We start from the raw sequence: 16,158 nt of genomic DNA on the forward strand, positions 1-16,158 counted from the left end.
TAATTCTAACCACGTAGCGCGTTACACTGTATTTCCCGGCAATATTGTCTATTTAAATCATATTACAGATATCAAAGGAAGGGGATTTCTAGATGGTTTCGTGTAACAATAATATGATGGCAGACATATTACACGGATACACCCAATGAATTCGTATATTATTATTTATTACGCGCAGGTGGAAACCTCGTTTAAATTGCTTGAAAAAACGTCCAACGTTGATATTATAATATACACATAGGCACACATAGCCGCCAATGAAATCCGAAAGGGTGAGTTGAGGAGGTTTGGGTCGGAACGGTGGAAAACATAAAATATTAAACGAGAGACCGGGGCAAAAACCTAACCAGGAACTTGTAGATAACCGGACTGTAGTGGGCCGTAGTCATTGGACAGGGGTGTGTGTGTGTGTGTGTGTGTGTGTGTGGGAGGGGGTCTCGATTGTTTTCCCTCGCGGTGAAGGAGTACGAGCCGCGATTACTAATAATAATAATACGCAATTGTACACACACACACACGTAATATATATATATAAATATATTATATAGTCATAATCGGATCTGGGCAGACAATAGGTAATCATAATCATTAGCCGACCATGAAGATTTCGTTGGTCGACTTCGAAACCAGTGTTTATCCCGCGCCCTAAGTAGTTAATAACACAGGCCGATGTGTCCAAAAACAAAATAAAGGACGGGAGGAGGCCACAAAGGAAAACGCGGACGTCGGCGTCTACGTAGAGGGAGTAGAAGGATGATGGACTCCCCAATTAAATTTGCATACAATGTGTATGTGTGTTTCCCTTATGGTGTTGTTCTCCCGTAGATAATGCGATAATATTATTTTGTTATACGAAATTAGTGTGTGTGTGTGTGCGCGCGAGCGCGCGCGCGCATGTATACGGTGCAAAGTTAATTACACGCCGGCAAACGTGTATACACACACACACACACACACACACATAGCAAGTATCACGTTTACATAATATATATAATACAGTTTGTGCGTGCAAGAGGTACGGGCCGGCATACCACCCGATTGTGTTGTCGAAAGCAATATATTATTTATATATATATATTATACGACATTACGGCGTATAGGTCTGTGTATACACACGACGGACGACGATAATCACTATACTATATTATTATTACACCACGTGGTGGGATCTGTTCGACCGTTATAATTATTATTGTTACCGATCAGCCGACGACCGGCGATGGCGTACGGCAAAAGGTATGGCAAATATTTTTTTGTCAAACAAAAAACCGCCCGAGATGACGCGTGTCGGTATTACAATAATATGACGTCGCGCTCTTGAGTGCACACTAATGGGAGGTTGAATTAGATCATTATTTTCCATACACCTATATATACATAATGATATGACGTACCCAACACTTATTTGCTATTAAACAACGCGTGTAGCCACAACGTGTATTATAATCGCATTAATTGATTACCAAGTGTAGGTATGTTATATATATATACTTTTGACGATCTCTCTCATCTCATTATTTATACAATTATTCCACATCGATCTATTCAAACGGCACGCGCGACGTGCTCGATATAGTGCCGTTGTGATGGTTTCTCTCGGTAGATACATGTACACTTATGACATATAACTGAAAATTCAGAATCATTGATTATTATCGTTATCGTTAGACACTTAGATTTTGCCACTTATATTATTAAATTTTATTTTTGCTGAGAATTTTATTTTATTCATTGAATATGAAAAATATTATTTATCTTATTATCTTATATATATAATTTACAAGAGCTTAAATTCAAAATTGTTTATCTTTATAATTTTCCTTTAAATCGGTTATAAATTAAATTATTACATTATGTACATTTACATACTATACAGTTCTTGCAAGTTAATATTCTGAAATTATGCGCACGCTGCAGATACATTTACATAGTAAATATATAGTTTAATGGTTAATGTATTTTATAAAATATAGCGCTGTGCATAAATATAGCACCTATACTTGTTATCTACCAATGGGGGTGTAGGTAATTAACAATATTATTATATTTATAAAAAATGTTTGGACACAATAAAAAATAAAATAATAAAAGTTGGCTATTTTTAGATGATCGAGGGTTACTGCCTACAATAAAATAAACCACGAATTAAAAACTTAATAAATTTAACTAATTCAACGCCCAAGCTTGCGTTACGTGATTGGACACTATTTATCAAAATACATACTATACAGCTAGTATATACCTACTATAATCTAATATATATTATTATACGAAAGAACTTAAAAATACATCGCATGATAATCGTGTATAATGAAAACGAGAGCGAGGTATTTAACGGACGCCAAATAAAACCTGTACCTATACCTAAATTTTTTTACCAAACAGCAGCGTGCAGCGCATAGGTATCTACAATAAAGTTTTTAAACGCAATTCTCGTAAACGTAGTTTAAAGGACGTAATTTAAAGATTCCACAACGATAAAACGAGGATTATTACCTGTGTATAAATAACGAGAGCAAATCATTTCAGGAATAAAATTGTAAAAGATACGCATGGCCATATTATAATATCTTCAGAAATAATTTTCGATATCTGATCAAGCGCGCACGCGCGTTACATGCATAAATCGTTTAATAATAAGAACAAGACTTGAAGTAATAAAAAAATTACAAATTAAAAAAAAAAAAAAAAACCGTATAATAATACAACACGAAGCCTGTGAATGTGGGCGTCCGGATATGAGGATATATAAAGTTATTAAAAGTCCCGAGGATCACAGGCCGGATAAGACACACACACACGTACCTATATATCTGTATATTATATTATAAGTAGTGAAATGTATATAATATACGCGTATAGACAGTATATACAGTAATAATAATAATATACATGTACCTAATAGTGTATATATATCGACGCGAAGAAGTCGTCGAGGCGGTATATAACATATTATATATATATATGCATACACGTATATAGAGAATTGGTGAGCTTGCGGAGGCGCTCGCGGTGGTGGTGGTAGGGCTCTGTCAGGTTGTCGGTACCTTTGAGACCACACACCTCTGCCTTCCAATTAGAAGGTGCCGGTCCGGCCACTCCTTTAGGCCGCCGCCGACAACAAACGCGCCGGCAAATCGTACGGATTTTGTTTCGTTCCTATCCCCTTATACACGATATTATATATATATATATAATAAAAGTACACCAATATAATATACCTATAAGTATTAAGTGATGTATATATATATATAATATTGTATGTGTGCACTCTGTCGTCTTATATTATGCTCATTACTCAATGACCACCGCGGCCGTCGCAACTGCATCAGCCTCCGGGCCGATTTGCAGGTACAAAACGAGAGGAGTATATTAAGAGGAGGAAACAGACTAGTTTTTCATTCACCTCCCCCCTATCGTTCTGACGTGTGCAGCAGTTCTGTAATATTAAAACAAATTTAAATTTCACATTTACGCACGGGGCAAAATTCCAGTTCCGCGCATGTCTCGGAAAATTATACAGGATTTAAATATCTGTGTTTTATCAACTATTGTAATAGTAGGTATATGAGTCTGCGACCAGTCTCGACACAGTCGAATTATGTACAAGCGCATTTTTATAATATTTTTGTATCATTTAAACATTTTAACCGTTTCTTAACACTATAGTAATGTAATGTATTGGCTATTGCCTATTAAGTGACTTGTATTAATTTTAAAATTGTATTGTATACATCGTTCATAAATCATAAATCGCTAAAAACTGGTCGAACTTAAAACGTCTCCTCCTTGTACGAAAATGAAGAAATAGATTATGCTGAGAAGCTTTTAAGTATAAATTAGGATGATCTAGTTTGTATGATGAAGGTCCGACAACATTTTAAGTATAAAAGTAGAATCTGGCGAGGTTTAAATTTAATAGTACCGTTTTTCATACTATATAATATCTAGTTATCTATTTCTACCTAGTATAATACGACTAACGCGGTCATTCGAATGCGGCGACAGTTATAATAGCAGTAGGTTTATATACGACGTGTATAATAGGTCTAGTCGTGGGGACCGGTCGTCTTCGTAATAATTATTATGATTATAATTTATAAATCGGCGTGTAAGTATGAAGAAAAAAACACATAATATATAAGAATAATACTGAATATTATTATTATTATTATTATTATTATACGGCGGATAGAATGTGTAGATGTTTAGTAATTTGAAATAAAATAATAATATTACTATAATTGAGTCTACGAGCATTTCCTTCGACCACCTTGCACTATTTTTTTTTTTTAATTCCTATAATTTAATAGGCTATTCATTTTTAACACAGGTAATAATTACTCTCTTATAGGTACCTATATATTATTACGCATCGTCGGTATAGTTGTATTGTCCCCCCCCACCCTTCGCCATCTAATTTTTCGACATGCTTTAAACAAATATAATATTAATGAATTTTCACGTACAATAGCTCGTATACATAAACATTGATAAATTGTAGGTACCTATATATTGTGATGAAAATTTTAATTGAATTTTCACGTAAGTTATTATTATAAATTATGATTTGCTTGCAGATTTATGCGGGAATTTGAACATAATAATAACTATAATTATTGTTTTAAAACGATGAAAGTTTTTTTTAGCTCTTGTTAATTCATCTAGATTTCTTGACGTATGGCCAATTAAATTATTTTGGTATCAAACGACGCGACGATTAGAAGAGTAGATAAATAGCGAATTAATCTTATCCTACAAGTATATGTCTCGCAAGAATATCGTTTGAGGCAAAAAATATAACCAACATCCAATAAAATAAAAAGACGTGAGAATATATTATGATGCAGTCCATCTTTTAGACTTTCTCGGTGGTGCGAATGTTGCAGCGTGCAGTTAACCGAATCAGAGAACTAGATTTATGTAAAAAAAAAACACCGCTGTGGTCATGATACGAGCAGAATACTGGTAGTGGTAAAACCATTTACTTCGAATATTATAAATTAAAAAATAAAGCCACAAAACGGGTACACGCGATCACGGAGCAGGAGTCTGTGGCTTCGGCTGTGGGTGTGGCTGCGGCTACCCGTCGACGAGGACGGAAAGACTTCCGCCGCGAGAAAGCAATCTCTGCACCGTGTGTGCGATACACGGTCCCTGCACTGAATGATGATGATGATGATGATAATAATAATAACAGACGAAGAACGATAGCTACAGTATAGTACGTGCGCACAAGAGACGCGGGAAAACCGGATAACTGGCGTGTGGGAAAAACGCGGCTGACCGACCGCACTATAGCCGACTTGGCCACCGCAATAGCGTATATAACAACAACTCGGTAATAATAATAATAATAGCAATAATAACGATAATTTAATGTAATAATATTATTATAATGACAGGCAGCATCCGTTTGGTTCGTGCCCGCGTCTTTTTCCACTATTATTATTACCGGTCGATAATCAAATTCACACGGTGCTGGCAGGTAAGGTACCAGCCATCACTGCAGGTCGACAACGACGACGACGTTATTTCACGTGCTATTAACCACCGCACAACTCGAGATGATGATTCTGCGGCGGCTACCGGTCATCCCAGTCTCAATAGGTACTTCGTAATAATAATAATATCATCGTTCATCTATAGCGGGCGCCCTCTCATCCTTAGAACTCTCACACTGACCACAACTCTTACACACACGCGCGCGCACACACACACACACCAGTCGGTTTTCCTATAGCATACGAGAAGAAAACATAATTTCGTTTATGTCGGTAAACGCAATCGTTTTGTATAAAATATACATTTATATTTCGATTGATATCGAGAAAATTATATAAAGTAGTCGTCATTGCCGCGTGGATAGCCGAAATATCACCAAAAAGACATTATATTGAAATCATTTCACGAATAAAAGGGTATTCTACAACATCGTCTCGGGTGTTGTATATTAGTATTATTTTTTTTATTTTTTGTTACCAGCGCCGTCGCGTGAAACCAATGCGCACGCCGAGGTCAATCGATTCGCAATGACTTCACTGCACCACACCGGCGATCGCGTCGTTTGCCCGTCATATCGCAAACGAAACAAACCTTTGAACGCACAGTGCGTGATTTAACATACTTAAAATTCAAAACCTACTACAGATAACAGACATTGTATATTATACCATCGTTCGAGTGGTAATATTTATACCAAACGGTCACACCCACCTTACAGTAACTAGTGACAATATTTGCTACATATACCTAAACTGTGCTCAGTGCACACCGTTTCTGGTGCTATACTATATATTACATGTTTGTCATGATAAAAACTAAGTAAAAATGTGACGATACCACATTACGATGTCATGTTTGTCCTACCGTAAAGCAGGGAGCTAAGGTAAGAGTCGAAAACATTTCCGGTTACTGCATTTAGGTTTTAAACAGACAACGCATTTTAATTATTTTGACATTCGTTTTACATGAGCATTATATTAATACGATTATAATACGCTGCCATAGTCAGAATGTAACTTAAGATTTGATCAAAAATCATTTAACATATAGCTACACGTTTGATCACTGATCCATAAAATTTGCGACATATTTAATCATTTCGTAACATGTTTCAAAATGTTATGCACGTATCAAAAAATTAGTTATTATTGTAGCCGGTATACAAAATCATATAATTAAAACAAAGTACAATTGATCACTTTTTTGTGTACCTAAAAATTAAATATTTTTTTTTACTAGTTGGTACTTTATTATTATAAATACTAATTATTATTTTATACACTGCATTAAACCTAAATAAAACTCTTTATTTAAAACCAAAAACTCAAAAACGCTTATTTTAAATATAAAAAAAAAACGTAATAAACGCAATAGGTGCTGTATAATATTATATGGACGACGAATGCCTTTATTCGGGTTTGTAAGTCTTTTTTCTGTTCTCTAAATTAACGTGGTGGATTCGGATTTTGATTATTTGAAGAACAGCCACAGAATACGCGTTTTAGATTTCAATTGGTTTTCCTTTTATTTACCTCGTCGCATCAGTGGGAATTACGCGGAATGGAACAATGTTCAACATAATAAACGCCGGTACTGCCAAACGACATAAATTTCACTGTTGGACCGGTGACGAGGGGTTAAAGTTTGGAGGGATATATAACCATCAGGGCCGTCTAGAAACAGATTTGTTTTTATTACCCCGGTTTGTTGGTAGAGGGAGATGACGACGACGGGATCCGCACACGAGAGGATTTATTAAGCTAAAAATCCAATGACGTCCCCTTCGCCACGCGCGTTACGGTATACGAGAAAACGGTTTATTAAACGTTTGTTTTAACAGAGTCAACCATAGTAATAATAATAATTACCACAACCCGAGAGCACAGAACATTATGTGCACTAAACGAAAAAAAATAAAACTTGGAAATATACGACTTGTATGCGCTAAAAATATACAAACAGATATCAGATTTAACACAAAATTGTACAGTGTTTTTTTTTTTCATTAATTTAATGTTTTTAACACACTTACTTGACAACAAATTTAAAACAATAAAATAATGTAACGTATCTAATGTGACTTAACTCCAAATTTACGACTGTTAGTATATTATTATGTATATTAAAACGCCGACAATATTGAAAATGAACGATAAACGAAATTTTTGTGTTTAAAAATAAATAATCCGAATTAATGAATAATTATTTATCAATAAAAAATAAAAATATATATTATGACATTTATTTATAGCCAAAAAATATTGTTTTTAGATCGTTTTTTTTAGTAAGGGCAATTTCTTATAACGGATATTTGTATTACATAAATATATACTATATATAGATACTATATTATACCGTACGTATGCAATATTAAAACAATATATTTTAAACTATTGAAACCCACCTGACATATTATACATTATTCTAAATTACCAAAGTATTATGTTCGTAAAATTTAAAATTTAATATTCACGGAATGTATACAAATTGTATATCACAAAACATGTTTATCGACAGATTGCAAGTCATCGAGTCCAATCGATCATCGAGTTAATCTATTATATATTCTGCAATATAGATTGACATTCGAAAATAAAAATAAAATTCTGTATTCATTTATATTTGATTGCCGAAAAATGGTACAATGTTGAACTTTCCGTTCAAAAATCAATATCTGTGTACCTATTAGTACATTATGAAAAATACTCGGTGAAATTGTGTTCTGCTTTACGACGAGATTGACACGTTATTCGCGTGTCGGTTATAATTTGCTGTCGGCTGCTTAGTGAGGGAAAATCGATATTATACGCTACTGTATAAACAAGGTAGGTATGTATTGTATTATATTATGCTTACAAACATCCCGTGCGCGTTTAGGACCGTTGAAAGTACCCACGTATACTATATGCTCATTATTCAAGGCTCGGATTTTCTATAATTTATAAATAATTATTACTACCTGAAAAAACTAGCGGTGCAATACCATGCCACGCGTTTTAAGATTTCGTAGACTTAGTGCTACACATTGTAATAAATAATAATAGCTATGTTACGTTAAAAATGCATACTCTTTATTTAATGTATTTTTATTCATTACTATTTTCTATTTAATTCGAATAAAAATATATTCGAGTTAAAACACTTAAAACTCGCGACATCTGACATGCCTAGTTAAAAATAAATAGATAATAATTACTATCATGTCTTTTTAATTTAGCTAATTACTATGGCATATTACAAGATGTTTTTTGCTTGTAAGCTAAGACACTCGTTATATCAGTCAATTGTTCGTATAAGTTTAACAAAAATAAAATGTTACGTTGAATTAGGTAGGTAATTTATATTATACTTAAATAAAACTGTTTAAAAATAATATAATTTTTTTTTTGAATTTTATTGTTTACTTGTTTTAATAGAAAATAATTTACTTTGGGACATTCTGAAAATTAAAATATATCTTTTAGTGTTAGATTGGATTGTTTTTTCATGTAAGAGTATGACAATTAAAGCAATTAAAGCAATTTGAAAATTTAAAATTTTGAGATTATAAATCGAGTTTTATTTTGTTATAGATGTTATTACAATAGAACATATTATAATATTTTAATGTTTTCAGAGTGCTTAGAAAAAAAACCATGACATATTTTTCACATTATACTAAATTTGTTTTACTTAATATACAATCAACATTAAATTCGTATATAAATATTGTAGAATCCTAATGTTGATAAGCACGAGTTGAAATAAAAAGATTTGGTGCAGAAATATTTTCTATAAACGTTTGTAGCCTTGTAGGTATACAACACCGTTCCGCTGTGCTTTACCTTATATTATTAAGTACTGTTGCCATCGTAATAGCCTCGTGCGATTATGTAATATCATATTATAATAATAACACAGTAGTTAAATTAATATAGTATCATCTTAGTTAAGGTAGTTAGGTACCTACATATTATCAACATGTTGTATAAAATGTAGTCATCGTAACGCATTTAAAGACAACGTTAGGGGGCCGTAGAGATGGTAAAAAGACCGCACAACGTACCTATAAGTACTATATATGCCGCTGTAGTGGAGGGTGGTCCGCGTGTAGGCATAATGTAATAGAAAACGGTGCTAAAGAATAAAATTTGAATCACAAGACCACATAAATTAGGCACGACAAGTAGACTAGGGACATGGAAACCGAAAACGCTGCGCGGCGGGCCGTCAGAGGGTAACAACAACATCTGCTCTATGTCCACCTCGCCGTGTAATATAATTAAATTTCCCGTATAATATTATTGCTCGTTGTTATTATTATTTCTTCCATTCGGCGTTATTAATACGTCATATACAAATAATGTTTTAATTATACACGGGGCTCAGAGTTTAGGCGTTATTTATTGTTGTTATTACATATACGGTGGTGCGAAGCGCAACACATATACGAAACACTATATAGCATATAATAGGTATATTTTGTATTAACCTCCTAATGACGTCGAAGACTGGTCGGTTATTCTATTGTTCCACGCGCGCTTAAAGAAAACCCACGTTCATGGGTACCTTACTGCGGGGTGGTCCGTGAAGGGCGGCCGCGGGACGTCAGAAGGGCGGTTTTATTTCTCACCTAAACAATATTTATGTGTCCGCGTGCACTGTGTGTGTATGTGTGTTTGCATGCGTGTGGTATGTGTGTGTGTGTGTGTGTGTGTGTGTGTGTGTGTGTGTGTGTGTGCGTGCGGGAGCCCTCGATTTTCGAGTATTGTTGCAGACGATCGATCGATCGTTTGAAGATTTTTGTTTTCCTTGCACCCCTTTTATATTGTATAGTGCCTACACATTATACCAATGCTTATTATATACAATATTATAATACACGCATTATTTAGCGCCGGCCAAGTGTTCGAGTGTGATTCGCAGCAAAGCATTCATTTGCAATCTACCGTGAAGAATAACATGAAATTGTGCCCCTCTTATGGGGTTGTTGAACATTCGTAAGACGCATAAAATTAAACCCTGGAAAACGCCCGGTTGCCTACCCCTTTGTTAGGATTTACCCACAATTAGATAATTTAGACAATCAAGTAGCATATAATATATATATGATGAATGATGAATCGATTCGCGATCGTGTTCAACGGGCAACCGCGCGAGGCCATGAATTAATAATTATAAATAATATCATTATTAATTGTACGGTATATATCTATATATAATAATATATATTTCGGTTATTATACGTATTGTAATTATTTTATTCGCTTCTTAAATATTTTAATGATGTTACCGTTATGTTCTGATACCTACACATAATTATGTTTGCGGTTGAAGTAGATATATACACGTGAATTATTTCGAAAAGCTAAACCGAACAAAATTATTATTGGTTATATAGTATATATTAGTTTTAAAGACCTCATTAATTTTCGTTCTAATTGTGTTAATTGTCGATGTTTAAAGTAGGTATATTTCAATTGTGTGTGAGTGTGTTAATGACAAAAATGGAAAATGTACGCATCAACCTCTTTATATATGTAAAACGTCATATAATATATTATAATGCGTACATGATTTTATTATTTATTTATTATTTACAACTATAGATTAGAAAAAAATATAATGATGTAATTAATTAATATTTTTTATCGTAAAAAAGCATATATTTAAAAAATGAAAATAATAAATGTATATTTTTTTGTTTTTATTGCTGGATTAATTATAGTTTAAATAATATTGTTTACCGGGACTTAATGTGACATTTTATGAAATTATTAATAATAGTAGAAGTTTAGGTTTATAAATACGAGTCGTTTAGGTAATTAAATAATTTATTCAACTGGGTAACACATCAAAAACTTTAAAGTATAAAAGCTAAACATCAATAATAGTTGTCGGTGGAATTTACAATTTTTATTTACCTAAGTAAAAAAAATCATTAGTAACGACTAACCGTAAAATTTACAATTTTAAATGCAACCCTTAAAATCAACTACCTATTATAATTGGTGTAATAAACAATCACTCAAGATAAATCTATTATTTGTTGTCGTATAATATTTTCATATATGGGTCTGCCATAAAGGTATACAATTTAGTTCCAAATCTAGAATTTTATTTAGGGATATGTTCCGAACGATATTCGATAATTGTTGAGTTCGATAAAACGATACAATACTGATATCGAAATTTCCTATTGTTTTCTTATTCATATATAATTTATTTAAATAAATATATTAAATAAGTAGGATGAAATGACTATTTTATACAACTGTATGTAAAAGCTGAGTAATACAATAAGTAGGCTTGCAGTTATTTTTTAAAAAAAAAACACCGACAAATTAATTAATGTGTAGCAAAAGTGTACCTTATATAGCTTTTATATGTTATTGATTGATTTAAATTTAATGAGTTTCACAAAATTCCGATAATAACGTTATTTATAATGTTTGTTGTATAAATATAAGTGGATGTCCACCTTATTTAAAATTTCCCCATAAACAAAATGATAAAAAAGTTATTTAAATAGTCTTAGGTAATCATTAAAAATTAGATTTAAAAAGTCAAAAAATCAGTAATAATGTTATCATGTACCCATCACTGTTTCTAAATTATTAATTGTCAATCATTGTCACACAATTACTCATCGTTAATGTTAAAAATTAGCTATACTATAATACCTACAAATGTAAAATGAGTATTTAAATAAATATATAATTATTGTCTGGTGTCAAATGGTCTTTGGAGGGTGTCAAACATACACTAGGTATATAGTAAATACCATAAAGTGATGTCTAACGGTTGGGTGATAAATTTCCTAGTTTTGAGGAGAGCTAATTATTGAATTGCTAGTTATAACTTTTTCACGGCATAGCAATCACACAAATGAAGGGAATTCAAACATTTTTCATGAGTCGTATTACTATTAATCAATATACAAAATACATATTATATTATATTTTTTATTTATTTTTTAATCCCAATTGAATGTAGCAATACACAATATTTACGAATTAAGAATTCTAGTGTGGTGGATAATTTTTTTTAGAGTAAATTTAATAATATGATATTATATACGTCCGACAAAAACTAATGCGTTGGTTCTGTTATTATTTTCATCTTTTATTTTTATTATTTCAGTCTTCAGATATATATAGGTGTCCCGCTGAGTTCCGACTATATGTAACACAGTCGACAATAATATAATTTAGGTACCTAAGTATCCTAGCTATAGGCCATAGGCTAAATCGAAATGTGCGACATACCGGTGCATGCCAATTATAATGTTTTGAATGGGAAAAAAATCCTTGAAACGTTACAATAAAAACCCATTAACACGACAGAGTCGGAGTGCCGTCTCGTGTGCATAATAATTTATACATTATATATAGCTACTGCAGTTATGACAGAATTAACGAGTTGGATATTAAATGATACAAAACCGGGACGGCGCTTGACAAAACCGATTTCCTATTTTTCGATGTAGCAGTAATATTGAGTCGACGATAAAATCGATTTATGATTTGGAAACCTTATAGTTCAACTTTTATAGCATAATGCACGGCGCGTAGATAAATATAAATTTATCTATTGGAACAGTTATGATTCTGGTTATGATATTATTATAACGCATCGCATCAAATGTGTTTGGTCATCGCGTACCTCAAAAATGTGACTAGATTTTCGTAAATTATAATTTCTCGTTCCGGACGATTAAAACAAACGATGTAATTTCCACGATATCGACCGTTATTGGCGGGTAAATATAAACAATGAATATTGGATTTGTCAACACGTATGTGGTCCCTATTACCTAATAAATATTGGAAAACCCCTTCGTTTTCTAAATCCAAAAACGAAACGAAACAATTTGAAAAATATATTGAACGTTGCACTTACCGGCTCCGGACGGGTCACCGTGCAGTTGATCGAACGTCTTGCTGGTCATCTGGAACAGAGCGTCCAGCGGTGACGAGTTGTCGTTGTTCTTGCCGGCCGCTTGCTGTTTCCTGGCCGCGGCCGCGGACGACAACGACGGGTTCGATTGGGTGCAACTCGCTATTTCCGGACTGGTGCAACACTCGCTTCCGTCCGTGCTGGACCGGCCGCTGGTGCACGTGGAAGTCTCGTAGTCTGCCGACTTTGGCCGGTGCTGGTGGTGATGCTGATGGTGATGGTGTTGCTGTTGCTGCTGCTGGTGCTGTAGGTGCTGTATGAACAGCGAGTGCGGGAACAGGGCACCGACGACAGGCTGTCTGTGAGCAGGCGGCGGAGGAGGCGGCGGCGGCGCGAACGAGCTGCAAGGTGGCTGGTACTCCTCGGCCCACGGTCTCACGATCTTGGCCGCGTCGTCGGCAGCCGTGGCCGACGGCGGTTTGCCGCCCGCCGACGACGGTTCGTGGCTGAGTATGTCGGCGATGCTGAACGATTTGACGCCGGCCACGGGCTGCGCGTCCTCGGCAACGGCCGAAGAGCCGGCGATGGTCCGGCCACCTTGTTGCGTGGCCGTCGTCGTCATCGTCATCATGTCGACGCGACCGGACGACGGACAGCCGTCGAGCAGCGGCGGCGGTGGTGGCGACGACAAGGACGGCTGGTGCTGCTGGTGCAGCCTGTGCGCCCGACGCTTTGGCGCGTAGCTCTTGCGGTCGCTTATGCCGTAGCTCACCTTGTCAATCTGCACGGTGCCCAACTTCTTCAGCGGTTCGAAGTAATCGGAACCGCCGCCCGACGACGACGTGTCGGACCCATGACCGCCGCCGTCGTCGTGCAACCGGGCGTAGCACTCGGCCGACGCCGGCGGCGACGGCCTGCCGACGCTTATGTCGTCCGTGTCGTCGGCCACCGGGCTACGGGGCGATCGGCACCTAGCGGCCGCGGCGTAACCGCTCAGGTCGGTCGGGTAACCGCCGTAGTAACAACTCTTGTTGTTGTTGTTGTTGGTGGTGGTGGTGCGCAACAACGCTATGGATTTCATGCTATCCGCGACTGGAGTCATCAACAGCACATGTCCCGAACGCGATCGGCACCGCGAGTACGTCCGATCTACGGAGAGCGCGAAACTGTAAAGGTATTATAATATATAGTCACACCCGCCGAATGGATTGACGTTATCGTGACGTACGTACACGGTTATATGATGTTAGACACGCAGCGACGACGCGCAACTCCGAACGACAATATTTATAATAATAATTATATAATATTATGTTAAACGAATCGAAAACACGAAACCGAATTGACGTGGACGTGAAACCGTATTATCTTTAGTGAGATAATATATTTCTTACAAAACAAATCTGTAAACGGCGGCGGCGGAGCGAGACGAGAACGTGTGTGTAAAACGCGGGCGGTGCGCACTGACGGCGAGTCCACTGAGTATTAATCCGTCAGCGGCGGCGGTCGGTCGTCGTGCTGCGGCGGCGGCGGCACCTCCGTCGTCGTCGTCGTCGTTTGTAGCGCGGGACGTCGTCGGGGGGAACGGCGGCTCCGGCTGTGGGACGGCGCGCGCCGGGCGGCGGCACCGGTGCCGCCGACCAATCGACGGGCTCCGCGCCGCCCATACGCCCGTCCGCACCGACGAACACTCCGCCGCCTCAACCCTTTAATTACGCCTCCTTTGTCGGCTCGGCGGACGGACACACACACACACACACAGACGCCGACATCGACACCGTCGGCGGCGGCGGTGGCCCTCTCCTCTTTTAAACACTAAATTATGTTTTCTTCATCGCCACCGCGCTCGTCTGTATATAATAATAATATGTACATCGCTATATCGCCGCCGCCGCGTTAACCATCACACGATACACCAGGCCGATTCATCTCGGACGTAATTTATTAGCGCGACACGGCTATATCGCCCTCCCCTCGACCGCCGCGTTCAACGGCCGTCGGTCCGATCGCTCTGGTCGTAGGTAGGTACACCGTGCGCGGCTATATAACTCGCGGCTCGACGCGCTCGCCCGTCGCGAGTTCTCTCTTTTCGTTTATAATAATAATAATATAATATAATATAATATAATAATATTCTCCCCGCGCACACGCGGCGGCGGCGTTATAATAATAATACCTAATCATTATTATTATTACACGCGCACGCGCATTCACGACGCGTTTCTGAATAATATTATATATCGTCTGTGTGTGTGTGTATGTATAATATATGTGTATATGTATATATATATATATACTGTAGTTGTAGCATTTATGTGTTCCTATCGTGACGCTAACTGGGTGGCCTAACGAGTATTAGTATTCGTCGTCGACGTCGTCCATGTATACGCGCATCGGCCCACCGACAAGGCTTGATTTTTATTATTATTTAGGTATACTCCGACGACGACGACGATGCCAAACGATTTTCGTATATATATATAGTTATATCTAATAACAATTTAGTGTATTTCCGTTGATACCTCTCGTGTACTGGCTAAAACTTGATTTTTCAAGACACGCGAAAAAAAGTTTAAAAATAAAAAAAAAAAACATTATAAATATATAATTTACAGAAACAAATATGTTTAAGTTAAAGTACCTATACATTTTAAAACTATCTAAATTAATCTTATTTCGACAAATATAATATAGCAAAAATTCAATATTGTAGTGGAAATATTGTATAAATTGTCAATGTTTAACCACATTGGAGCTATAGATTTTATATAAGTT

The 16,158-nt window shown here is 36.3% G+C and overlaps 1 protein-coding gene across 1 annotated transcript in view; it reads right to left on the reverse strand.

The window, feature by feature from the left end:
• The window catches only part of LOC132920717 (homeobox protein Hox-B1-like), a 54,312-nt gene extending 39,400 nt beyond the window's left edge, over positions 1 to 14,912 (reverse strand). Inside the window, exon 1 of the mRNA XM_060983344.1 lies at positions 13,387 to 14,912. Coding sequence (XP_060839327.1) covers positions 13,387 to 14,485 — 1,099 coding nt within the window. The 5' untranslated portion in view covers positions 14,486 to 14,912. The remainder of the gene's footprint in view (positions 1 to 13,386) is intronic.
• Positions 14,913 to 16,158: the final 1,246 nt, after the last annotated feature.

The sequence above is a fragment of the Rhopalosiphum padi genome, chromosome 2, assembly GCF_020882245.1.
Source record: "Rhopalosiphum padi isolate XX-2018 chromosome 2, ASM2088224v1, whole genome shotgun sequence".
NCBI lineage: Eukaryota > Metazoa > Arthropoda > Insecta > Hemiptera > Aphididae > Rhopalosiphum > Rhopalosiphum padi.